The following is a 25,824-nucleotide window of genomic DNA, read 5'->3' on the forward strand; positions in this document are numbered from 1 at the left end:
TTATTTTTACCTAGCAAAATATAACCTAAGTCAACCAGTAATAATTAGATTTTCTGTAGTTAAAATATAATTACCAAAAACAACATTGAAAGTCTGTGTTTCTTCGGTAAATAATAAAAATATCTCAAGAGTTAACTAACTGTCAAGGTCATGGAAGTCCAAGAAAAGAAAAAACGGTCATGGGAGGGAGCTATCAAGCTTCGAAAAAGGGTCAGGTTTTTCCCATCCCTTGGACGTCATTGCCACTTCAAACAAGCCAATCAATACCGTCTTCCTCAACTTAAATCATTGTTCTTCAGAACTTTTGCCAATTATCTGATCTATTTCTCCCTCCTCCTCTCCCTTTAACTTCATCTAATAACAACTACAAGGGAAGGTCTCAACTCAAGATACAACCCTCCCTTTAATCCCCGCTTCTCTTTGCTCCTTTCTTCAACCTCGGAAATGAAGAAAATGGCGACTCCTCTGTTCTTTTTCGCTACCTTTTTGTTACTTCTTGCCACGGTTCACCCAAAGGTATTATGGGATTTCATGTTTTTTTTTCCCTCTTAATTTGTGTCCCATTTATCATTTTTCGGATCGTAAACTTTAGTTCTTTTATTGTTCTGGTTCTGAGACCTACAATCTGTGTTGATAAATGTAAATATTATGTGAAGATGCCATGATACTTGTTTGACTTTGATAAATTGTAATAGTATCCAGAATCTGAGTTCTAGAATATTGTCTTCAGTCTTTTCTATTGAAACTAAACTTTCTGACTTTTTTTGGAGCTGATAGTGTTGAAAAGACAAAATTTTTCTATGTTGTCCTATTAGTGTTCCTCTCCAAAATCTGTTCTTCGGGATTCATGTAGCTTGCTTGCTTATGCACGATGAGTTGTGACCCAGTTTGTGATGAACTGAAAAAAATGTTTTTCTCAACGGGAGACTTTTGGGGAATCTTATTTATTGATACCTGATTCTTAGAGCGCATTGCTGGTAGCCTGGTAGTTTTGCTTTTATCTGTGGTTGCCATCATTGGTGTGCTAGATTAGCTATTGATAGATTCTTGTACTTGTGCATCCAGTATTCTATGGTAAATTAGATATTTTTCGTGTCAATTTCATTACCATTTGTTGCTTTATTGGGCATGCATGTATAAATTTTTATAAGTTCTATTAGGAACTTAGTTGATACCTGTATTGTCAGCAGGTAATTGCTGTGGGACAACCTTCTGAGGTCAAGCTTAACTCTCGAATCCTTCAGGTATTTCCCAGTTGAATTTCCTTAAGCAAAAAACAAGGGGGTAAAAAAAAAAAAAGTTCTTTACTCTCACCATGATCATGTAGGATTCAATTGTCAAACGAGTAAATGAAAACCCCAAGGCCGGATGGAAAGCTGCCCTGAATCCTAGATTTTCTAATTACACTGTAAGTTGTCTAGTTTGCACCTTTGGACCGATCTTTGATCTTTCTTTCTATTTCTTAGAGATACGTGTGTAGACCTGGATGCTTACTAGTTCCAAATTTGTCATTTTCGGTACAAAGGTTGGTGAGTTTAAGCACATTCTTGGAGTCAAACCAACACCGAAGAAGGAACTTCTGGGCATTCCTATTATAAGGCATGGCAAATCCTTAAAGATGCCTGCCAATTTTGATGCTAGAACAGCTTGGCCACAATGTAGCACAATTGGAAGAATTCTTGGTGAGTTATGTGCTAGTTTATAAGATTTTGCTGCTTCTGAACAAAGGACTGATGATATTCTTTTCTGTATGATCAATCAATTCTTGGACCCATTTCCAATTTGAAGATCAGGTAGTTCCATTTCCATTTCCCTCGATTTTTATATCTCATATTTATGTAAATTCTTATTTTGTTTAGCTGATGATGATTTAGGGTCACTGTGGTTCTTGCTGGGCTTTTGGTGCTGTTGAATCACTATCTGATCGGTTCTGTATCCATTTTGGCATGGTAAATGGAACTTCTGTTTTTAAATAAGGAGGAAATCACTTACAGGTCATGGCAAATTTTTCAGTACTCACAGTATTTCATTGCAGAATATATCTTTGTCTGTTAATGATCTTCTCGCGTGCTGTGGCTTTTTATGTGGAAGTGGTTGTGATGGGGGGGTTCCAATATCTGCTTGGCGATATTTTGTGCGCTCCGGTGTTGTCTCTGAGGAGGTATTATTATTGCTATTATCATAACTATTCTGCTACTGCACATAAGGAGGGAAGGATGTAATTTGTTCTCTGTAATGAACAAATTCTTCCTCTTGCAGTGTGATCCGTACTTTGATGATATTGGCTGTTCTCACCCGGGTTGTGAGCCTGCATATCCTACTCCAATGTGTGAGAAAAAGTGCGTTAAGGGAAACCAGCTCTGGAGTCAGTCCAAGCACTATAGTGTCGGGGCATATAGAATCAACTCAGATCCAACTGATATCATGGCTGAAGTTTATAAGAATGGACCTGTTGAGGTCGCCTTCACCGTTTATGAGGTAAAGAAAGCATATGTATTTTTCTAGTTAAATTTGCTGCTTTGCTTTTCTTCGTGAGCAATTTCAATGTGGTCAGTTTGGCTTTGAAACTAGTACTATGAGACCCCTAGGGGCAAAGCTGGCATGTTTTTGGCCCTTAACTATCAGATTAGTTGTTTGGTTTGGTTTTCCTTGATAACTGCTGCTTATTGCATATTACTTGGCTCTTCAAACCCAAAATGCATGAAAATAAGCATAAAGAAGAGAGATGTGGTGGTTGATTTCCTTATTTATTTTCATGATTCTCCAGGATTTTGCTCACTACAAATCTGGAGTTTACAAGCATGTGACAGGCAGTGTTATGGGAGGTCATGCAGTTAAGCTTATCGGGTGGGGAACTTCTGATGATGGGGAGGATTACTGGGTATGTTTGACTGATTTTATATTTGGGAAAATTATCTAGGAATCATGTAATTTTTTATTGAGTTAAATATTTTAATATTCTAATTTTCTCCCTATTGCAGCTCCTTGCAAACCAGTGGAATAAAGGCTGGGGTGAAGTATGTTTTTACATGAAACTTTTTCTTCATATTCATTTAGGAACAAAAAGAAAAATGTGTTTAGGATGCTTATATATTGATTATCATATTTTCGAATTACAGGATGGTTACTTCAAGATCAGAAGGGGCACAAATGAGTGTGGAATCGAAGATGATGTGGTAGCTGGTTTACCTTCAACCAAAAATCTTGTGAGAGAGGTAGCTGACATGGACATTCTTAAAGCTGCTTCATTTTGAGAGTAATTCATCTAGTCATGTCTATTATTATTATCCCTTATCAGCCAAGATACCTATATATATTGTTGTGCTTCACCATAATAATAATGTACCCACATGAACTCTTAAACTTCTGATATAATATAAAAATGGATTGCTACAACACTTTGTTCCATTTCCTGTTTGAGAGGATTTCTTTAATCCTGTTGTTTCTCTTTGCCATCCCTTCACTCTCTTTGAGACCAAAGGAACCAATTTCAACCTGCACATTCTTTCTTCATAGGGGGAAAGGTAATTACTATTTAATTGCCAGAGTTGCTACCGTTGTATTCATAAGGATGAGTGAGTTGTGGATTTAATCTTTATATTTTTATTTGATCAATTTTTGTCTTTATATTTTTAGAAATTTAGGTCAAGATTTAAACGGTGATGATTAAATTTGTTTGGTTAAATTTTGTCATTAATTTTTACTATGTATAAAGTTGTAGATTTAGTTCATGTTATTTAATTTAATCATTTTTAATCATTATATTTTTAAAATTTTAAAATTTTAATTTTGATGCAAAATAGTTTAAATCCATTAACTAATTTTTAAAGTAATATATGAAATGACAAGCTGATATATATGTAATAATATGTTTAGAAATAATATAATTTAATGAATTTAATGAATATGATTTTAAAATTTAAAAGATATAATAATTAAAATATAAAGGATAAAACAATAATTCAAATATAATACATGTTCTAACATCAGAATTTAACCCAAAAAATGAAAGATACAAAAATGGATGGTGGATGACAACAGGAAGTAGGTGAGATCATATAATGACACAAGAAAAACCATATAATACTATGATACGAAAGTGTCTTAAATCAAAGATAGGAGCCCAAATGACTAAACTGGAGTAGTTGAAGTTGAAGAACAGACAAGTAATCTGATGATGTAATGTGATCATATCAGATAAGAAATGATGGACACTGCATCACATTGTCACGCGTTAATATCATTATAAGACGCAATTTGGAACCGACATATGCAAATATCCTGCCTTTATTATTTTAATTCCTTTGGTGGATTGTAACAGCTGATAACACATGATATCCATGCAATATTATCAGAAACGACAAACATTAGCTTGTCTAAGTGCTTTTTCATTATTGTTTGTATAGCAAGAAAGAGAGCAAGGGAACGAATCAAAGAAGGGCAATTAAATTGTGAACTAAGTAAGATGAATTGAATATGACAGTTTCTTTTGTTCATCTTTATGACTTTTGAAGACACGGTTCCCAATCTGACAGACACATTTTGGAAAATTTCTAGATCGAGCTAATGTTTTAATAATTGGTAAACATTGAATTCTTTAAAAAATGTTAGTTTATGTTTAAAATAAGTTTATGAGGGCTAAATCAGATTGAAAACGAATAAGAAAATTCATTTTCGGAAGCAGACAAATAGAGTGTTATGAGGTGAGGGAAAAACAGCATATGCTGTGCACTCCATGCCAGCCAAGCCAGCCAAGCCATGCCATGCCAGCATTAGCATTAGCATTAGCTTCACATTTCCCATTTACTTCTTAGGATTAATGAGTTGCTGACTTTCTATGAATTTCACGAAAACGCAAAGCCCAAAGAGATAAGGAAGCACTGTGTCTTTTTTGCCCATTTTAAACACGAGGAAAGCAAAGCAAATCTAATATAATTTAATTGTCGAAATGTTTTGATTAGAGTGGATTTGACGAAATAATAATCCTAATGGCTAATAGTATACCATTAATTATCTCTCTCTAAAAACATGTCTTCCACGTTGCTAATCTGTTCGGGAAGAAAAAACGGACAAAAAAAAAAAAGGTTCACATCATTCTGTCGTAAATGGATTGATTCAACAAGAAGGCTCCCTTGTCTCTCTGTTTATGTTATTTAGTCTTAAAACATGCACCAAAAAAAGTCCTCCATTTTTTTTAAATCTTCCGTATTCTCTGTTATGCTAGTATCACTACCCTTTACTTTGCCATTCTTTCAAGATAAAAAGTAAAAGTTTTGTTTTTTGCCATTGGTTTCTTAGAAATATAAAGGAGAAGGGTCAAGTTCCAATCTGGAAACGATTGAAGTTGAGCCGTTTTCTTGGCATTATCAAACTCTTTCTTCTTTTCATTTCTTTTCTGGCATTGGGTTCCTTACAATTATCAAGTAAAGGGGTATAGTTGGAATCTTGGGAGGGATTGAAGTGAATTTTCTTTGCATTGTCTTCTAAGCTGGTATTGGGTTCATTAGAATTTTTAAGGAGAAAGGGTATAGTTGAAATCTTGAGGAGGATTGAATTGTTTTGCATGAGAAGATGTCGATACCAAAGGAGATAGAGCAAGTGATGAAGATGAGAGGGGGATCTGTGTTGGGTAAAAAGACCATTCTCAAGAGCGACCATTTCCCTGGTTGCCAAAACAAGCGCTTGTCTCCCCTGATCGATGGTGCTCCCAATTACCGTCAGGTTCTTTCTCTTTAATTCTTCTTCTTTTTTAAACCTTTCTAGAGATTTCTCGACACATTTACAGGTTAATAAGTAGAAGGGTGAAGTAGTTCACGTCCTTCTTAAGTTCTTAATGGATGGTTTCTGTTGGATATTGTTTATACTTAGATAAGCAGTGTAGTAATATCATAGGTGCTTTAAATTGTAATTGTAGTTATAGGCTGAACTATTGAGATTCTGGTTTACTATGCCCTTCTAAGTATATTTGTGATGCAGATGCTGCCATGCTTGCATAATGGAGTGCCAGTTTGATTGATAACGCTTTAACTTACGGCATGATCTATTTTGTTAAATTTCATTCTTTTAAGTCCTTTCCTTGTCTTTGTTTTCTGGTCTACTATTAACAGGCAGATTCATTGCGTGTTCATGGTGTTGCCATTCCAACAATTGTTGGAATTCAAAATGTCCTTAATCATATTGGAGCTCAGAAAGATGGGAAACAAGCACACGTTCTTTGGATTAGTCTTCGAGAGGAACCGGTAAATTGATATCTCACCAATTGATTTCTGTTTTTTGATAAGGCCCTGGACAGGGACAGACTGCACAATTTAGTTGACATTTCGGATACTTCGATCCATCACTGAAAACATAATTATTTTATAAAAATAAAATTTGAGAATTGGGAGAAAAGTAGAAATCTGATTTAAGTTTCAGGATGAGTCATGATATTGAAGATAAGATTAATGTGGAAGCATAATATAAAGTCAACACTTGAAAGAAGCTGATAGCTTAAACGAAAGTCACTGGCCACAAAATAACCAAAAAATGGCGAGCAAGACTTACGTGTACCTGGCTGAACCTGCTTCTTCTGGAAAACAATTGTTCTCTTTGCTTCTTCCCTGTTGTCATAGATCTAGGTGAACTAGTAGATTCAGAGGTTGTAGGTCACTGTTACTTTCTTCATAAATCTTATTTTATTTTTCTAAATAATTTCAATGAGTTAACTTTGAACCATAAGTTCTCTCCTCCATGCTCCAATCATCCTGCAAAAATGAAAAGCAATTTTTCTATGCCAATAAAAGATAACATATCTTATTGCTTTCTATGGTTTTGTTGATTTTAAAAATGGAAATATAATACATGTATTCATTATTTATTCATCTGAAACTTTATGATGAGATTGTCTTGATTGTGGTGTACACATTGTTTTACATAAAAGTCAAACTATTTTAGACTTTGTCAATTTAACAATTTGCTTCTTCTAATTATATATGTTTTCTTTACGCTTAAATAGGTTGTATATATAAATGGACATCCCTTTGTTTTGCGTGATGTTGAAAGGCCCTTCTCCAATCTTGAATATACGGTATGTTAGCATGAGGAAACTTTTAGATAATTCTTCTAGTTTTAACATCTGGTTTCTGGCTCTATCACTGTTTCTTTATTTCATGAACAATCAATGGTCCCAATAGATACTTCATTTTTGCAGCGTTGCCACGTATGCTTTAATAGTTTGTGTTTCTATTATCAACTAGTCATTTAGTTTCCTTATCTCGCATGAGTTAATGGTGCCCAAATGATTAAAAATGTACTGTGGTTTTAGATACAATGTCTATATCCATATCATACAGTGTGCATGCATGTGCTAGCCAGCTGACATGTAGCCTTTATATTGAATAGGGAATCAATAGGGATAGAGTTGAGCAAATGGAAGCTCGATTAAAGGAAGATATTTTGATGGAAGCTGCAAGGTATTTCCTTTGATCCACTTTTTGTAAATGTTATGTGACTTTGATTTCTTTACCATTGGTTTCCTGCTATGTGTGGTATCAAATTTTATTTGGAAATCTGACATGGCAGATATGGAAATAAGATCCTTGTCACTGATGAACTGCCAGATGGTGAGATGGTGGACCTGTGGGAACAAGTATCCTGTAATTCAGTGAAAACACCATTAGAGGTATAAGCTTTGGAAAGTAAGAAACGCTAATGATCTGCTAAAAGTTTGAATTATCATCTCAAACACTTTTTGGTTTCACTAGTATAGGTGTATGAGGAATTGCAACTTGCTGGGTACCTTGTTGACTATGAGCGTGTGCCTATAACAGATGAGAAGTCACCAAAGGAGCTAGATTTTGATATTCTGGTGAGTTCCAAGTTATTGGCCTTATTCTGCTTGTTGTTTTGAATAATTAAAATCATGTTAGCATTTTCAGTCATCCTCCTTTGACTTTGTTACATACTTTCTACTAAATTTCTTCAAATACATGGACAACCCCATATCTCCATCCCAAATTTATGTCTTGGTGTGTTTTGGTTTGGTACTGTTTGACTGCAACTTTTCTTTAACAGCAATGGTGGAGGGCTTTTGAGAGATTGAATTTTCTGTGAGTTTTTCTCTTGGGTTGGCTGATTGGAAATTAGTGGGTACTTTTCCCCTTCTTTCTTTTGAGCTCTGTGACTTATGTATGAACGCATAGAAGTGCTGCAAAAGGTCTCATGTAGTAAATAAATATCTAGTTCTCAATGAACTTATTAGATAGTTTTCCTATTAAAAAAAGAAGTAAATAATTAGGAGAAGCTTACGTATTTACATGTTTTGCATATGTCAGGAGTATGGTGACTCAAAATCTTGATTTTTCATTTTAAACTGAAGATCATCATAGAAGTGCCTGTATTTGGTGCTCGGATATCTTCTATATGGAAGCCTTGGTACGGCCATGGCAGTATTTGTCTATTGGATCAAATTCTTTGGTTACTTTACTTTAATGATCATTATATTTTGTTTTCTGCATAAGGAATATTTGTATATGAAGCCAATTTTGCGGTTTTATGATATAATCAAATATGTAAGAATTAATATCCACACATTGAACCATTCTGATAAGTATTTTATCATCTCTTTCTTCCTTTCTGTTTCCAGGTTAATAAAATTTCTCAAGCTGACATAAGCACTGAGGTTATTTTTAATTGTCAAATGGGACGAGGAAGAACCACTACTGGCATGGTTATTGCAACTTTAGTTTATCTCAACAGAACCGGAGCTTCAGGTAGTGGTGTCTCTTTATTTGTGCAATTTTAACATAAACAAGCTACAAATTTTCTATCATTTATGCCATCCCTGATGTCAATAAAAATATCTTTACATTATTCTATTGGGATATTCAGTTTTTGGTTTGCTTGAAATTTCTCATTTCATATGTTTTGTTTGCACTTTTTTTATGCCAATACTGACCTCATAACAATATATGACGACATAGGTTGCTGACTGGGCCAATCCTTGTACCATTTGTGACTGAAATTGATTAGATGTTAGAAGAAAGAAGGGTTTCCTCATCTTTCTCACTTTGTATTGGTCAATCAAATCTTTCTTATTGTCCTTGAAAAGCTTTCAAGTGAAATGTTCTTTGAAAGTTACTGATTCCCCTTTCTATATTAAAATCTTTTGTATTAATTTATTTAGTGATAACATGCTTCCTTGAATGCAATTGTTGCTTCTCTCCTTAGAACCAAATTCGTCCTCGAATTGCATTAATTTTTGGATTGAATACTTTTTACGATTTATGGCTAGTAGACTATTGGATCCTTTGTGATAGTGATTTGAATTTGTAGCACCAAGAGAATCCTCATGTATTTGAAAAGGCACGATTGTTGAGGTGAAGTACCGTTGGAATTTTGAACTTGAACTAACTTCTTATTTAGCTGCGTGTTGTCTTATAAATCTCTACTATGCTACCTAGTAGATGAAGCAAAACTTTGTTTTATTTTTACTCTCTTCTGCTTTTTGAACTCTTTTGGGTTGTCTTCTTTGAAGGTTACTATTAGGAGTTAAAGGTGAGGCTAAGTGCCCTAAAGAGCCATTTAGAGAACTATAGTAACATAGAGAAAGAAAAGCTTGTGATTGACTAATCTGGTATGGTTGACTGGAACTTGAGAAAAGAGAATCTTTACGAGCTATGAAGCTATCTTGTCCTCTGTTGAATGGTCTAGCATGAATGTATGTTGAGTCCTCATTTAAAGAGTCTAGCATGAAGCTACAACATCTCTGTTGACTGAATATTTTGAAAAACAAGAAAATGCAAGATGATCCTCCACTTTATAGAAATGGTGCTAGGAACCTCTGTTAAAAATCATAACCAGGTTTGCATCAAATTTATTATTTGTTATATGCAGCTTTACACTGCTTTCTGATAATATTTGACTTATATTTACTTCATCTGTGTAGTGTAAATGTGTAACAGGATTTAATGTAACATTCAGATTTCTAATGTATTTATATCTAATACCTAGGCATTCCAAGAACCAATTCAATTGGGAGAGTTTTCAACTCTGGTTCAAATATCACTAACAATCTGCCCAATTCTGAGGAGGCAATTTGTAGAGGAGAATATACACTCATAAGGAGCCTGATTCGGGTCCTAGAGGTATTTAATGCTGCTACTTGTTCTTGGTTGATTCTTTAACAATCTCTTGGGTCTTTTTTTCTTATAAATAGTGACATTCCCTTAGGGTGGTGTTGAAGGGAAACGACAAGTGGACAAGGTCATTGACAAATGTGCTTCTATGCAGGTAGATGTGCTTCCTTTAGGGTTTTTAAGAATCCATTCATTCAGGTTTAGCTTCCAAGTTTCTGCTCTAAAGCTTAATGCAAATCTTCATTTGAGATAAAATTTCTGCTGAGCAGGCAATTGCCATAATATAGTTTTTGTTACAAGGTTTTATGGTCGTGATCTGCAAGGCATTTAGTTTTATAATAGGTAAATACAACTCATGATGTTTTTACTTTAACTGCAAGCACAGAACCTCAGAGAAGCAATTGCCACTTATAGCAATAGCATTCTCCGTCAACCAGATGAGATGAAGAGGGAAGCATCACTTTCATTTTTTGTGGAGTACTTGGAGAGATATTACTTTCTTATATGCTTTGCTGTATATGTTCATTCAGAGAGGGCAGCCCTTCGTTCAAGTTCCTTTGATCATACCAGTTTTTCAGACTGGATGAAAGCAAGGCCAGAGTTGTATAGCATTATTCACAGGTAAAGATAGAAATGGAGTAGTGTTATAAGAAGTTTCCTAATTTACTTTCTGGAACTTGTGTGAATCCTTTATGATAGTGAGTTTACCCTTGCAGTAGTAGATATAGAAGTATTACTTATTGAAAGAAAAATAGAAGGGTCATTGAGTGAGTCAGGTGAAAGTTTTCAATAATTTTATTAAGTAAAGAACTGAATTTGAATAGAGGACTCACAACATAATTGGGAAAATAATTCCCTTATTCTAGTAAACTACTAAAAGATAAAAAAAATATTCCTAAAAAATCTCAATTGATTATTCTAAGATTTATCTATCTAAATAACATTAAAAAATATCCGGGGTTTCAACACGTATTTCAACACCATTCCTCAAGTTGGTGCATATATATCAATCGTGCCCAACTTGCTTACAAGAAAATCAAAGTTTGTCTTAGAGAGCCCTTTGGTGAGTATGTTTGCAATCTGTTGTTTTGAAGGAACAAACGGCGTGCACATTTGGCCTTTTTCAATCATCTTCTTGATAAAGTGTCTATCAATCTCAACATGTTTAGTTCTCTCATGCTGGATTGGGTTGTGAGCAATGCTAATGACAACTTTGCTATCATAGTACAACTTCATTGGTGAAGTTATTGGTTTCCTTAGCTCTTCCATAATTTTTTTAACCACATCATTTCACAAATTCCTTAAGCCATTTATCTAAACTCACCCTCTACACTACTTCTTGTTACAACACTTTGTTTTTTGCTTTGTCAAGTCACAAAGTTTCCCCAAACAAATGTACAGTACCCTGATGTAGATATTCTATCTATCATCTGTATAAGCTTCAATTCCTCTTTATTCGTATTTCTTGAAAAATAAGCCCTTGTCAGGTAAACTCTTCAAGTATCTCAGAATTCGAAACACTGCTTCTTCATATTCCTCCATTGGGGAGTGCATAAATTGACTCACTAAGCTTACTGCAAAAGCTATGTCTATCCTTGTATGTGATAAGTGGATTAACTTACCAACTAATCTCTAGTATTGCGCTTTATCAATTGATCTTCCTTCTTTATTTCCGAATTTTACATTTGGATCAATTGGTGTGTCAACTGGTCGGCAACCACTCATCCCAGTCTCCTTTAAAACACCAATCACATATTTTTTTTGAAAGACCACAAGACCCTTCTTTGATTGAGTAGCTTCCATTCCAATGAAGTATTTTAAAGGATTTGAGTCTTTGATAACTCCAATGCTAGATGCTCTTAAGTCGCCTTATTTCATCCACATCATCTCCTGTAAGAATGATATCATCGACATAAACTATAATAATTGTTATTCTACCTCTTTGTGAGTGTCGATAGAACATTGTGTGATTAGCTTGCCCTTATGAGTAACCTTATTTTTTAACAACCAAAGTGAGCTGTTCGAACCAAGCTCGAGGAGACTGCTTTAGACCATACAAAGATTTTCTGAGCTTACATACTTGAGTTCCAAATTTTTCTTCAAAACTTGGAGAAGGATTCATGTAAACTTCTTCTTCAAATTTCCCATTTAGGAAAACATTCTTCACGTTGTTGTTGTAAAGGCCAATCAAGATTAACAACAATAGATAAAACAACTCTAACAGAATTTAACTTAGTTCTGGAGGAAATGTCTCAAGATAGTCTATCCCGTATGTTTGAGTGTACCCTTTAGCCACCAGTCGAGCTTTGTATCTGTCTAACGATCCATTCGATCTAAATTTGGTTGTGAACACCAATTTACAACCCATTGTTTTCTTTCTTACAGGCAATTCCACTATTTCTGATGTATCTGTTTTTTCAAGAGCACGCATCTCCTCTAAAACAGTCTCCTTCCATTTAGAAACCTATAAAGCATCTTTGACATTTTTTGTTATTTCTACAGTATTGAGACATGAAACAAAGGCTAAGAATGTCGAAAACAAGGCTTTATAGGAGACAAATTTAGACATGAGATATTTGATAGCATTTCTAACACATTTTCTTTTAGCAATTAGAATATCTAGACTAGAAAATTTATTGGTCAGATTACGAGTTTTACTTGGACTTTTGACAATATCCTTCGGGTCGGATTCTTGGTGATGAATCTTGGTGGATTCCACCTTCTTGATTTCGGTTTCTTCTTGAGTAAATCAACAACTTTGTTTCTTTCCTGTTTTCATGATTAGACTCTACACATTCATACTCCTTTTTATTAACAATATTAACATTATTAATTTTTGTGTTGATCGTAAATTCACCTTCCCCATTATTAGAACCCTTATGTTGTATATTCCTAGTCTTTTCTTAATCAATTATTGATTCTTCCTTATAATAATTCCCTGCTTAAATATTAGAATCAAAGTAAGATTATGTTTCAAAAATTTGACATCCATGGTAACCATAATCTTCCTATCAATCGGATCATAACATTTGTAATCCTTTTTATTAGAAGCATACCCAACAAAGACACATTTTTTTTGCTCTAGGATCTAGTTTACCCTGGTTGTGAAGATGAACAAAAACACTACACCCAGTAAATCTGTGATCAATTTAGAGTTAGGAAAACTATCTTTAAAAAGATTGAAAAAAGTTCTATAGTTTAGAGTTTTACTGGGCATTCTATTAATAAGATATGTAGTTGTTGGTGATCCTCTTCATGCTTTTGGTGAGCAAGACTAATATCTTTTTTATCTCATCAATGTCCTCTATTGTTTGTTTCACTGTTGGAATAACCTTTTGAGCAATGAACGCTACGTTCTTTGGCAAACCCATTTTGTCACTTTTTGCTTCATCCATATTCAGCTCCTCAAAGGTTTGGAGTGAGCCTATTAACTTGTCTAGCTTGAGAGCGGTAGTTAATTTTGCTTGATAAATTAACCAAGTAAAAAATAATTAGTCTGCAGATATGATAAATTAATTTTGCTTGACGTTTGTTGTAATGTTAGTTAGAATAAAAACAAGCAACAAAAAAGAAAGAGCCGAAAAGAATCGGCACAACTGATCTTTTTTAATGCAATTCAGACACAATAGTTCTACGTCTGCATAGCCTTGTCCAATGAATGATTTTATTCAACAATTGTCCAAATCACCTATTAGCTTAAAGCCCAATCTACTTTTACCCAGAATTAATTGCAGCCCCAAACAGTTTTGTTATATGCCACATTCAATCTCAACACAAATGAAACCTATTCAAGGCCCAAGTAGAAAAACAGTTTCGTTATAATAGAACATAGAACGAGTAGCAGCAGCTTTCCCAACCTATGCCTTGAAGAGATGCTTTAGTGAAGGAATGAAGAAGCATAAATGCATTCATAGCAACTTAGTATGCTTAGAAAATTATTTTGGATGAATGCTAAACTTGACTCATTGTGAATGTTTATTTTCTTATTCTCAATGCAATGCTAAATTTGATTTCAATTTCATTTTTAAAAGAAAACAACCCAAATATGGAATGTGCGTTAGTGCATGCATTAATTGACAATGTATTGGCTCAGGTTGCTTCGGAGAGATCCTATGGGTGCACTTGGATATGCAAGTCTGAACCCATCTTTGACAATGGTTGTTGAATCTGCTGATGGTCGCCCTCATGAAGTGGGTGTAGTTGCTGCTCTGAGGAATGGGGAGGTTCTCGGGAGCCAGACTGTCCTAAAAAGTGACCACTGTCCTGGTTGTCAAAATGCAAGCTTACCAGAGAGAGTAGAGGGTGCTCCTAATTTCAGAGAGGTCCCTGGGTTTCCAGTTTATGGAGTTGCAAATCCAACTATTGATGGGATTCGATCTGTCATTCAAAGGATTGGCAGCTCCAAAGGTGGTCGTCCAGTTTTTTGGCACAATATGCGGGAAGAACCTGTCATCTACATTAATGGAAAGCCATTTGTTCTCCGTGAGGTTGAAAGGCCCTATAAAAACATGTTGGAGTACACGGTAAATTATGCCTACTTATTGTTATATCTGTTACAATTTTGTTCAGGATCTTGTGGAGTAGCTATGGGACAAAAGGATCTCTAGTTGAGATGTTTCTCACACATTGTAGTACGAGTTATTGAGCTTACTGAAGCATCAGTTCTGATTTATCACTCATTGCCATCATATATTAGTATATGTGTAGAAAGAAAATTAGTTGATCCATATCCATGTTGCTTGGTAACATTTTTCTAAAAAATGAAGTGGGCTCTCAAGGGAAAAGGCACTTTGTTGAAGCATGCAATACGCAACTGTCTCGACTGTTTATTGCAGTTTTATTTTTCTATAATAATATTTGAGAAATAGGCTAAGCATGTTATAAAAACAGTTGATCAGAAAAATTCTTAGATACTAGGATGCTGACGCTAACTTATGCATTTATATGTCATCATGAGATGGTGGAGACATTTATTTTATTTTGTCCAAAAGGCAGTAAAAACCACATGGACTATCCTATAGAATGGACTAATCAGAATTGTGTATGCCAGGAATATAATAATTTGATTGGCAGTAATTGATTGAAATATTGGCAGTTATATATGAAATAAACATGGGTATTTCAAAAAGAGTGGAGAAAGTTGATATCTCCATTCAATTGATATATAAATTGATTGGCAGTGGTTGCTGGAGTCTAAATTGATATCTCCATACAGGGAATTGATCGTGAGAGAGTGGAAAGAATGGAAGCTCGACTGAAGGAAGACATCCTGCGAGAAGCTAAACGCTATGAGGGTGCTATAATGGTCATTCATGAGACAGATGATGGGCAAATATTTGATGCTTGGGAGCATGTCAACTCTGATTCTGTACGAACTCCATTAGAGGTTTTTAAATGCTTAGAGGATGATGGTTTTCCTATTAAATATGCACGTGTGCCCATTACAGATGGCAAAGCTCCCAAAAGTTCTGACTTTGATACAGTGGCTAAAAACATTGCTTCTGCTTCAGAGCATACTGCTTTTGTATTCAATTGCCAGGTATTTCATTTTAAAAATTGTTTTGACGTACTATATGGATTTGAGAGGCTTATTAAGTTTCTCTATTTGCCTTTTTCCCCATTCTCTCCTAAATGTGATTGTCCCTTTCTTTTCATAGATGGGAAGAGGGAGGACAACAACTGGTACTGTAATAGCTTGCCTTGTGAAGCTTCGAATTGATAATGGGAGACCAATTAAAGTTCTGCTTGATGAGATGAACCATGAACATCCAGATGGGAGCTCCTCAAGTGGTGAAGAAATTAGAAGTGATGCCACTAGATTGACCTCTAGCACTGTTAAAGTAAGAACTAAAAATGAGCATGGCCGTGCATTTGGCATTGATGATATCCTACTGTTGTGGAAGATAACAAGATTATTTGATAATGGAGTGGAGTGCCGTGAGGCCCTAGATGCAATCATTGATAGATGTTCAGCACTACAGAACATACGACAAGCAGTTCTTCAATACAGGAAAGTATTCAACCAACAGCATGTTGAGCCTAGGGTGAGGAGAGTAGCACTGAACCGTGGAGCTGAGTACTTGGAGCGGTACTTTTGTTTAATTGCCTTCGCTGCATATCTTGGAAGTGAAGCATTTGATGGGTTTTGTGGACAAGGAGAATGCTTGATGACATTTGAGGATTGGTTGCATCAGAGACCAGAGATCCTAGCAATGAAATCGAGTATAAGATTAAGGCCTGGGCGATTTTTCACTGTTCCTGTAAATCTTCTTCTGTGTCTAGAATCTAGTAAAGGCTTAATGAATACATTGTTTCTAAGATTGTTATATTTTTACATTTTCTAATTTTTTTTCTTTTAAATATACTTTTGTAACAAATTTTGGTTTTTTATAATGCAGGAGGAGTTGAGAGCATCACTTGAATCACAGCATGGTGATGCTGTCATGGAGGCCATTGTGAAGGCACGCAATGGTTCTGTTTTAGGTAAAGGTTCTATACTTAAAATGTACTTCTTTCCTGGTCAGAGAACTTCCACCCACATCCAAATTCGTGGTGCACCACATGTGTTTAAGGTATGTTAAAAAAGAAAAATTACTTTCTTGAGTTGTATGCATAAGTTAAGGCCATCTTATTTAGGTCCTTCTACCTTGGAGTTGGATATATTTAGTATATTCAATAGATGTTTTAAAAGTTATTGTTTTGTAATAAATGTTGTCCATGAGATAGGTATTTCCTGTTAAATCTACCTGATGCGTTGAAGATTTGAAGTGAATATTTACCTTTCCAAGGGTCCATTTCAAAGTTTACTGGAATGAGATATGTAATGTCTTACTCGACGCGGTTCATCAAATTGTGTCAAAAAACTTTTTATATGGTAAATGGAAATATGGCTTTCCTTTTCTTGATTTTTTTCACTTGTATCAGATTGAATTTCGTCAATAATTAGGCTTGCATTCAACACACGTAGTTAAGTTAGTGCCTCTTATCCTATTGGTGTCACTCCTTTGCAAACCCTTATATTATATGCCTCTGAACCTATTTGTTCCAGGTGGATGGATACCCTGTTTATAGCATGGCTACTCCAACAATTATTGGTGCTAAAGAGATGCTGGCATATCTTGGTGCCAAGGTCAATGCAGGATTTTCTGGTCAGAAAGTGGTGGTAACTGATCTGAGAGAAGAGGCAGTTGTGTACATTAATGGCACACCATTTGTACTGAGAGAATTAAATAAACCTGTTGAGACCCTAAAGCATGTTGGAATTACTGGCCCTGTGGTATGTCATCCATGAAGTGGTTTGCTGTTTGCGATTAGTTATTTAGCACCAAATATTTAAGTTAGCTTCTTGCATTATGGTCATAATGCAGGTGGAACATATGGAAGCACGGCTAAAGGAAGATATATTGTCTGAGGTTAGACAGTCTGGTGGTCAAATGCTTCTGCATCGTGAAGAATATAACCCATCATCAAATCAGTCCAGTGTTGTAGGGTACTGGGAAAATATCTTTGCTGATGATGTGAAGACACCTGCTGAAGTATATGCTACTCTAAAAGATGAAGGGTATAATATAGTATATAAGAGGATACCATTAACTAGAGAGAGGGAGGCTTTAGCTTCTGATGTGGATGAAATCCAGAGCTGTAAAGATGAGTAAGTATATCTAGATAATGTGTCATTCATCATTCTTTTGAAGTTATTTCTACGAAGCTTTGTTTGCATCTGGTTCTACATAAGTTTGTCAATATGAAGAGATAATTTCATCAGCCTGATATACAGAATTTCTTTCAAAGTGGGGGAAGACAATAAACACTGAACTGCCATAATTTTGTTAAGAAATTGCTACTGCCAACTAAAATACCCTTACTATTGTAGTTTCAAAAAAGCTCAACAGCATTTTTTTTCTCCTTATTATGATACCATGAATTTGGAAAGCTATTTTCTTTGTTATTGCTTATGGGGGCTTTGAGGTAAAGATTTTATTTTAACCAAAGAGAAGGAACTGTAGTCGTGGATATGTTCTAAAGCGGTTCCTTTGAATTAAATCATTTTTTCTGAAGCTGGAATGTCTTCTACAGCTCCTCCGGGTGTTACCTTTATGTATCACATACTGGGTTTGGCGGAGTTGCATATGGAATGGCAATTATCTGCTGCAGACTTGATGCAGAGGTGAACTACGGGACATCCAATGTTACACAATCATTGGCTGATGCTCATCTACATTCTCCACCTGAAGAAAGCATGTCACTTCAGACTTCTGAAGAAGAAGCACGAAGGATGGGTGATTATCGTGACATACTAAGCCTTACAAGAGTTCTCATACATGGTCCGAAAAGCAAAGCAGATGTTGATATCATTATTGAAAGGTGTGTCTCATTTCTTTTTCTCTTGTCCCTTTATTTAAATCTTCAAAGAATTGGAATGAATATTTATCTACATGACCTCCTGTTGCCTTTTTTTCCATTGCTTTTAGCTTGTTTCATATTTTTGGGAATTGAAAATTTTTTATCCCCCCAAATTGTTTAACCAGCAACATCTTGGCTCTGTTTACCCTTTAATGGTGCTGAGCTTCTTCCATTTTTGTGAAGGTGTGCTGGTGCAGGGCATTTACGAGATGATATCCTTCATTATAGTAAGGAACTTGAGCAGGTTCCCCATGATGACGATGAGCATCAAGCATACCTAATGGATATGGGCATCAAGGCTTTAAGGTTAGTTATAAGCATCTTGATTTTACTGCATTCACTGAGTGGCATGGCTTTGTGATTGATGGGTCCAGCTTCAAGGTCGCGGTACTCTTTAGTTAATTATTGCTAATTAAACTTGACGGTGCCTAGAGTGGATCCTTTTTCCTTCATTTACGATTTTGAAAATTATAGTATGCTAGATTGAGGAAGTTCCTTATTTTGATGAGTTAACATTATGACGCCATTATGACGCCTAGTATTTGTTCATTTGCAGGCGTTACTTTTTCCTCATCACATTCCGATCTTACCTGTACTGCACATCTCCAAATGAGACAAAATTCACATCTTGGATGGTTGCAAGACCTGAACTTGGCCATCTCTGTAATAACCTTAGAATCGATAAATAATTTTCCATATTATAATCCTCTTAATTGAAAGAGAATGCATGTACAGTACAGGTCCTAATTCCTCTTATAATACTGCCCCATCCCATTCAGTTCGAGTATGGGGCATAAATTAGCAGGTACAAATTCACAGGATCATAAGTTAAGGCAACTCAAAAGACTAGGGGATAAGTGTCCAAGTTCTATGTTGCTGAGATTCAAGGAGTAGAGTCAATACACCATTTTTATTCAAGGAAAAAGAAAATACAGGATGACAATTGTACAGTCCAATATTTGCCCGGGACCAAAAAAACAGACCCGGCCCATTACAAGCCCACCTAAAATCTACCCAAAACCCAATTACAATCCGGGGCCCAAACTAAAAGACTAAGCCCAAATAACCCCAAACCCAGCAAGGAGTCAAACTAGGGTTTCAGAGACTGAAACTCTAGTGCCGCCGCACCTGTCACGTCAACAGCAAGTGGTGCACTTGCCTCTGCCACCGACCCACCGCCATTGCCTCGCCATCGAGTACCTGCAAGCAATTAAAAGGAAGCGACAGCACCAATGATAGACGGATGTATAAAAGCCGAACTTGGCTATCATTTTGGGGTCTTCTTCTTCCCCTGTTTTTGTACAAACATTACTTAAAAATACAAGAGCAAAAAACAGATTCAGGCAAAGATAAAAAAATTGCAAGCAGTAAAAGGAAAAGTCCAAAGGAGTCAAGGTTTCTTTCTTTATTTTTTTTTCTATTCGAAACCATTCATAAACGACGTCGTTTAAGTGCCCTTCAAACGACGTCGTTTAAGTGCCCATCAAACGACGTCGTTTAAAGGCTGATTCAAATGGCTCAAAACGGCGTCGTTTTAGCCTTAGGATCCGCGTGTTGACCCGACCCGCAAGGAGGATCCGCGTGTTTTGTTGAAAGGGGGAAATTTTGATTTTGGCCCCTTCGTGTTTTTAATGTTTTGCAATCGGATTTTAGTATTTTTAAAATTTACCCTTTAATTTGTTTTGATTTCCAATTTGACCCTCCCTGGGACGACGTTGTTTGAGAAGCGTGGGGGTATTTTCCTCTTCAGCCCTCTGCTTTTCACGAACATTATGATTTAATCCTTTTAGTTATTTTTATTTTTAATTTCGAGCCCAAAGTTTAACTTAGTTTTCAATTCAATCCTCCATTTGTTATTTAGGTTATTTTAATAGTAATTAATTATTTTAATATTATTAATGCTATTATGTAATATTATTATTATGATTATTATTATATTTATGTATTTATGCACATACTTACATATTTTCCATGTTTTATAACCTTAAAATATATACATACATATATTCCTCTTATTTAATAATTTTACACATACTTATATATATTTTATATTTTGTAATCTATATACATATTTAGGTATCTTTACATACATATTTTAATTCATATACATATATATATATACACACGTACACATGTTTTATAATCTACACATATACGTGCATTTTTCTTTATAATTATAAAGCATGTGCATGCATACATTTTCTTAATACGTATACATATTTTATAATATATATATACGCATTTATCCTTTTTTTTATTTTATAACTTATATACATATTTACGTATTTATATACCTTTTTCATATCTATATACTTTATATCTTATATATTTATCTATATATCTTTATATACATATTTTTAATTTTCATATATATACATGCTTGCATATTCCTTATTATATCTTATACTTTATATACATATACATATACCCTTTTGCATTTTTATAATTATATTCACTTATTTATTTGTTTATTCACGCTTTCATTATTACTTTAAATAAAATGTTTCACTCTTATCTGCTTATATACTCGTTATTCAGCATGCTATTGATTCGTCTTTTTTTTTGTCACTATCGTTCGTATTACGTTACGCTATCATATTTATTATTGTTTCGTATGCATATTCACATTTTCGCATTTTTTTACGACATCATGTTTTACTTTACTTGATATATCAAAATTTATTTTTCGTATTCTGATATTCGAAAAATCGTATCCTAACTTACGGGGTTTCGATTTTCTCGATAAATCTAAATACGCGAATCATTTCAAATAAAGTTTTTAAATGCTCTCGGGAATTAACGAAAGATCGTATTCTAACTCACGGGACATGATCTCTTTCCTAAACCCGAGATAATCAAATATCTTTCAAAATAAGTAAATTCTTTTTTGGAATTCATTTTCGCATCGGGAATTCTAGACATTGCGTCCTAACTTACGGGACGTAATTTTCTTTCTCGGTCAACATAAAATGTCTTTGTCTCGATTTTTAGCATTTCACTAAAGGATCGTATTTTAAATCTCTTTAAAGTTTTCAACTTTTGACATTAAGACGTTAATTAGTCAACTAGGTACCAATTTTGGGCGTTACGAGGGTGCTAATCCTTCCTCGTACGTAAACGACTTCCGAACCCGTTCTTTTGAATTTCGTGGGCCAAGATCGTTGTTTTAATAAAATAAAATCATTTATTAAAAACAACCGTTTTTCGAGGTGATCCGATCATACCTCATAAAAAAAGGTCTGTGATGACTCCCATTTTCATTTTAAAAAAATCCAAGTCGATCTTCTTTTATCAAAAAAAAAACAAAAACAAGTTAAAACCCAAACAGAAAACATTGAAATATTTGTTAGACTGCAAGAGAATTGTTTATTGTTGATCAGTTTGCAATTATAGAATTGTACTATTTGGCTTGTAAGGACACAGTGTATCTAAACATCAATTTAAATGTAAGGGGACAAAAGGAGAATGTTTTTAGAAAGGAGGGTTTTCTTAGGGAAGCAAAACAAACGTGAATTAATTTCCCCTTCGCAATCCGGGCGGGCCTTGCGGAGGACAAAAACTACAAACTTAAATACTATATATATAAAAATTATCTACACCGTGTTAACAAGCGGGGATAACTCAGTTGGGAGAGCGTCAGACTGAAGATCTGAAGGTCGCGTGTTCGATCCATGCTCAACGCACAATTTTAGGCCCAAGCGTCTTACCCACAATATCGATATTTTTTTAACCTTTGGATTACACCCACATTTTGACATTATTTTCCTTATCTTAGGCCCAAGTGTCCTACAATATCGATTCTTTTTTTCTCCTTAGGATTAGACCCACATTTTTAATTCTAAAATATCTGACCTTTCCCATAAGTTCGCCAATATAGTAATTTATTCAACTTAAGCCCAAAAGTATAAAGATATAGTTTTTAGCAATGGGATGTGTTGTTATATCTATTTATCTAATAATTTGGTCGAATTTGTAATTATCTTTTTAATATCAATACTCTTTAACATCTTAAATTAGTTTCTTAAAAGTTATATGAGAAATAAGAGATGTATCTTTTTTTCTTCTTATTTTTATTTTTTAATTATAATTAAAAGTATTAATTATATTCTTGAAAAATATTAGAGTTTATTAACTTATTTTTCAAAAATAAACTTTTAAATCTAAACAATAATTTTAAACATATAAATAAATATTCGGTTTGGATATATGAAGTCTTGAATATTCTCTTAATAAGTAATTTGAATTCAATTATCTAAAATATTTATATTAAAATCAAAACAAATTTAGGTAATGAATTTTTTTCCGTATGAATTATAAATCAATATACAATAATAAATTTAATAGTCAACATATAAATCGGTAAAAAATTCAATAATGTCAAATATTTAAATTTTTATAATATATATTAGGAGGATTGTGTTAGATATTGATTGCTTTAGGTCATATTATGGTTTTGGAGCTCTTAATTATGCTTAAATTCGAGATTTAACCTTAAAACTTTTATTTGCTATAATTTTGGTATAGGATAAGAATTGTTTGATCGCAATCTAATAGAAAAAAGAGTGAAAAAGTGCAAAACGAGGAAAGGGCTTTAAGACTTTTATGTTCAGGGGAATGATGGGCATGGCAAATGGCGGGTCATTCTTCACAAACTATGGCTCTGCTTGTGAAGAAGAGAATTTGGAATAAGTTAGAATATAGAGCAGACGTCTCGAATAGGGAAGAAAGAGGCAGTAGTTAGTGGAGTCTAAAATGAAATCTCCATTTAAGGAATTGGTGGTGAGAGAGTGAAGCTGAAGGCTATAAGGGTGCTACTGGCTCTGCTACAATGGTCATTCACGAGACAGATGTTTGATGCTTGGGTTGGGAGGATGTCAACTCTGATTCTATACAAACTCCAGTAGTCAGAGGATGATGATAGTTTTGCTGCTAAATATGGATGTGTACCCATTTCTGATGCCAAAGCTTCCAAAAGTTGTGACCATCGTACACTCACTGGCTCTGGCTGCAAACATTGTTTCTACTTCAGATCATCCTGCTTTTGTATTCAATTGCCTTGTGAAGCTTAAAATTGATAATGGGAGACCAAGCTGTGGTGGATGAACGGCCAGATCAGAGCTCCTCAAGTGGAAGCAATGCCACTAGATTGATCTCTAGCACTGTTAAAGTAAGAAGTTAAAAATGAGCAATTGATGATATCCTACTGTTGTGGAAGATACCAAGATGATTCGATAATAGAGAGTAGCACTGAACCGTGAGCTTAGTATTTGGAGCGGTACTTCAATTTAATTGCTTTCGCTGCATATCTTGCCTTGCAAGTAAAGCATTTGTTTTGTCGACAAGGAGAACGCATGGTATATAATTATATTTTATATGTGATCTCTACAAAAATAGTTCGTGAGGATAGCTCAGTTGAGGTAGTGATCTGCCGTAATTTGTTGTAACAAGTTAAACTACTTTTTGTACTTAATGAACTTATAAGAAAGCAATTTTGTTGTTTTTTTTTCTTTTTTAGTTTTAACTTTTAGTCTTTAGGTAATAAAATGAGTAAATTAGGCGATTTATATGAGCTTGTATGTTTGGAGAGTGTGCAAGATATCATTCAAAGGCACAAAGACAGTGGACTATATCGATGTTGCAACACGAAGCTTCGAAGTCGCAACACAGTAAATATAGTACCCAAGAAGCAGTCTGTCATCAATGTCATGACACAGCCCTAAAGAGATGCCCTAATTAGAAAACTTCCACCAGTGTCGCAATACAGGCCATAGGGTGTTGCGACACCGACATGACATGATCATTTAATGGGCCAAGGGTGTTTTCATCTGCACAATGAATTTTAACGAAGATTAGTCAACCGTTTTAAGTCAAGGACCAGTTGCTAACCTTAGGCCTATAAATACAATTGCTCATAATAGTTTAAGGGGGGGTTTACTTTGTTTAATTTTTATTTTTCATATGTAGTTTAGATTTCTTTACTTGTAATTTTTAGTTTAGTTTTTATTTCGTTCTTTGCGGGATTTGGATTGTAGATCTATCAACTCTTCACGGATTACTGTTCGCGCCACAATATTTATATCAAGATTTTTCCCATCTTTATTTTTGATGTTTTACGAATGTTTATCTTTCAAATCAATTCTATTGCGTGTGTTAGATCCATAGGGAACTAATCTGATAGGGACATTAACAAGTGAATGTGAGATTAATTAACACCTATGAAGGGTCTCTTAGAGGATTAGTTGGTTGGGAAAGGAAGAACATAAAACCCTAGGATTGACAACCCTAGGAAGTCATATAGGTAGGAATGAACCCGAAACCAGTAATGTCAGTCGTGAAAACCTTACCCCAACTTGGTCTAACCTATGATATCGAGAGGTAAGTAATTATTGCCGACTCATTAGGTTAGTGGAAGGCCAAGAGGCCTTGTTAGGTTAATGACTAGCTGGTTGGATAGAATTCGAAGTAGAAGTTAATTATGAACACCGAAACGAGTTAGTCTTCTGTTGTAAAATTGATAAGTTTATAATCCAATCTTTCGTTATTTTATTATTCTTATAAAACATCTTTTATTATCACCTTATGAATATTCGTAATATAATTTAATTAAAGTACTAATTAAATATGTTAGAGTAGGAATTAACTTTAGTTTCAAGCCTCCTTTGGGTATGATCCTCGAAGTACTTCCAGTACTTCGTTGTACAAATCTATATTACAACCTGACCCGTATACTTGCGGACACCGCCTAAATATTGATCTATTGTAGCAGTATTCTCACTTCCGACGTTGGTACGTCAGTAGGTAGTCAAGTAGCCTTAGATTGAAAGTTAAATAATAAGGTAAACTAAGTTATTAGTTACCAAATTATTAGTAATTTCTTTTATCATTTAACTATGAAAAGTTACAACATGGTCACTTGATTATCAATATTTTTTTTTGATCATTCAACTATGAAAAATTACAAAATGATTATTCAACTATTGATTTTTTTTAATATATATATTTTAGAAGATTTTTTTACCATTCAAGCCATAAATGTAAAATGAATTACCACAATATATCACTATTAATTATTTTTTGCTTATTATATTTTTAATAATAAATTTAGTATTATTATTCTTTTTTATTATATTGAATTGATTTTATTATAATATAATTTAGCATAATATTGCTTACACTAATTCTTATTTGATTAAATTTTATAAAAAAAATAATGTTAGAATTCACAGTAATAATGCTTGCGAATTCAAAGGATTTTGAAGTTGTTTTTGTTTGTTTGTTTGTTTGTTTGAAATTAGGTAGAAACAAT

General features: G+C 34.3%; 2 protein-coding genes across 4 annotated transcripts; both read left to right on the forward strand.

The window, feature by feature from the left end:
* Positions 1-148: 148 nt before the first annotated feature.
* On the forward strand, positions 149-3,396 carry LOC107912259 (cathepsin B-like protease 2). 3 transcript variants are annotated; one of them, XM_016840344.2, is made up of 11 exons: positions 149-516; positions 1,191-1,244; positions 1,328-1,408; positions 1,526-1,682; positions 1,789-1,793; positions 1,875-1,949; positions 2,036-2,161; positions 2,260-2,478; positions 2,768-2,881; positions 2,982-3,017; positions 3,120-3,396. In XM_016840344.2, exons 1-11 carry the CDS (start codon positions 445-447, stop codon positions 3,252-3,254), a joined length of 1,074 nt encoding a protein of 357 aa, XP_016695833.1. In that variant the 5' UTR covers positions 149-444; the 3' UTR covers positions 3,255-3,396. The 3 variants fall into 3 exon arrangements, with proteins under 3 accessions (XP_016695833.1, XP_016695831.1, XP_016695834.1); XM_016840342.2 differs by having other exon boundaries at positions 166-516; positions 1,188-1,244; XM_016840345.2 differs by lacking the exon at positions 1,328-1,408 and having other exon boundaries at positions 166-516; positions 1,467-1,682.
* Positions 3,397-5,075: 1,679 nt separating this feature from the next.
* Positions 5,076-19,326, forward strand: LOC107912257 (paladin). The gene is made up of 19 exons (XM_016840340.2): positions 5,076-5,721; positions 6,108-6,239; positions 6,995-7,066; positions 7,381-7,451; positions 7,561-7,660; positions 7,748-7,846; positions 8,624-8,750; positions 9,991-10,124; positions 10,210-10,269; positions 10,501-10,736; positions 14,209-14,638; positions 15,331-15,654; positions 15,773-16,375; positions 16,514-16,687; positions 17,164-17,391; positions 17,483-17,766; positions 18,192-18,479; positions 18,702-18,824; positions 19,075-19,326. Exons 1-19 carry the CDS (start codon positions 5,572-5,574, stop codon positions 19,205-19,207), a joined length of 3,768 nt encoding a protein of 1,255 aa, XP_016695829.1. The 5' UTR covers positions 5,076-5,571; the 3' UTR covers positions 19,208-19,326.
* Positions 19,327-25,824: the final 6,498 nt, after the last annotated feature.

Source organism: Gossypium hirsutum, chromosome D11, assembly GCF_007990345.1.
Source record: "Gossypium hirsutum isolate 1008001.06 chromosome D11, Gossypium_hirsutum_v2.1, whole genome shotgun sequence".
NCBI classification, from domain to species: domain Eukaryota; kingdom Viridiplantae; phylum Streptophyta; class Magnoliopsida; order Malvales; family Malvaceae; genus Gossypium; species Gossypium hirsutum.

Excerpts from the sequence above, each read along its gene's own strand:
- LOC107912259 (XM_016840342.2), top strand. The coding sequence starts at position 445 with ATGAAGAAAATGGCGACTCCTCTGTTCTTTTTCGCTACCTTTTTGTTA. Across the intron at positions 1,409-1,525 it reads CTAGATTTTCTAATTACACT|GTTGGTGAGTTTAAGCACAT; the intron begins GTAAGTTGTCTA and ends TTCGGTACAAAG. Across the intron at positions 2,162-2,259 it reads CCGGTGTTGTCTCTGAGGAG|TGTGATCCGTACTTTGATGA; the intron begins GTATTATTATTG and ends TTCCTCTTGCAG.
- LOC107912257 (XM_016840340.2), top strand. The coding sequence starts at position 5,572 with ATGTCGATACCAAAGGAGATAGAGCAAGTGATGAAGATGAGAGGGGGA. Across the intron at positions 8,751-9,990 it reads CAACAGAACCGGAGCTTCAG|GCATTCCAAGAACCAATTCA; the intron begins GTAGTGGTGTCT and ends TCTAATACCTAG. Across the intron at positions 15,655-15,772 it reads CTTTTGTATTCAATTGCCAG|ATGGGAAGAGGGAGGACAAC; the intron begins GTATTTCATTTT and ends TTCTTTTCATAG.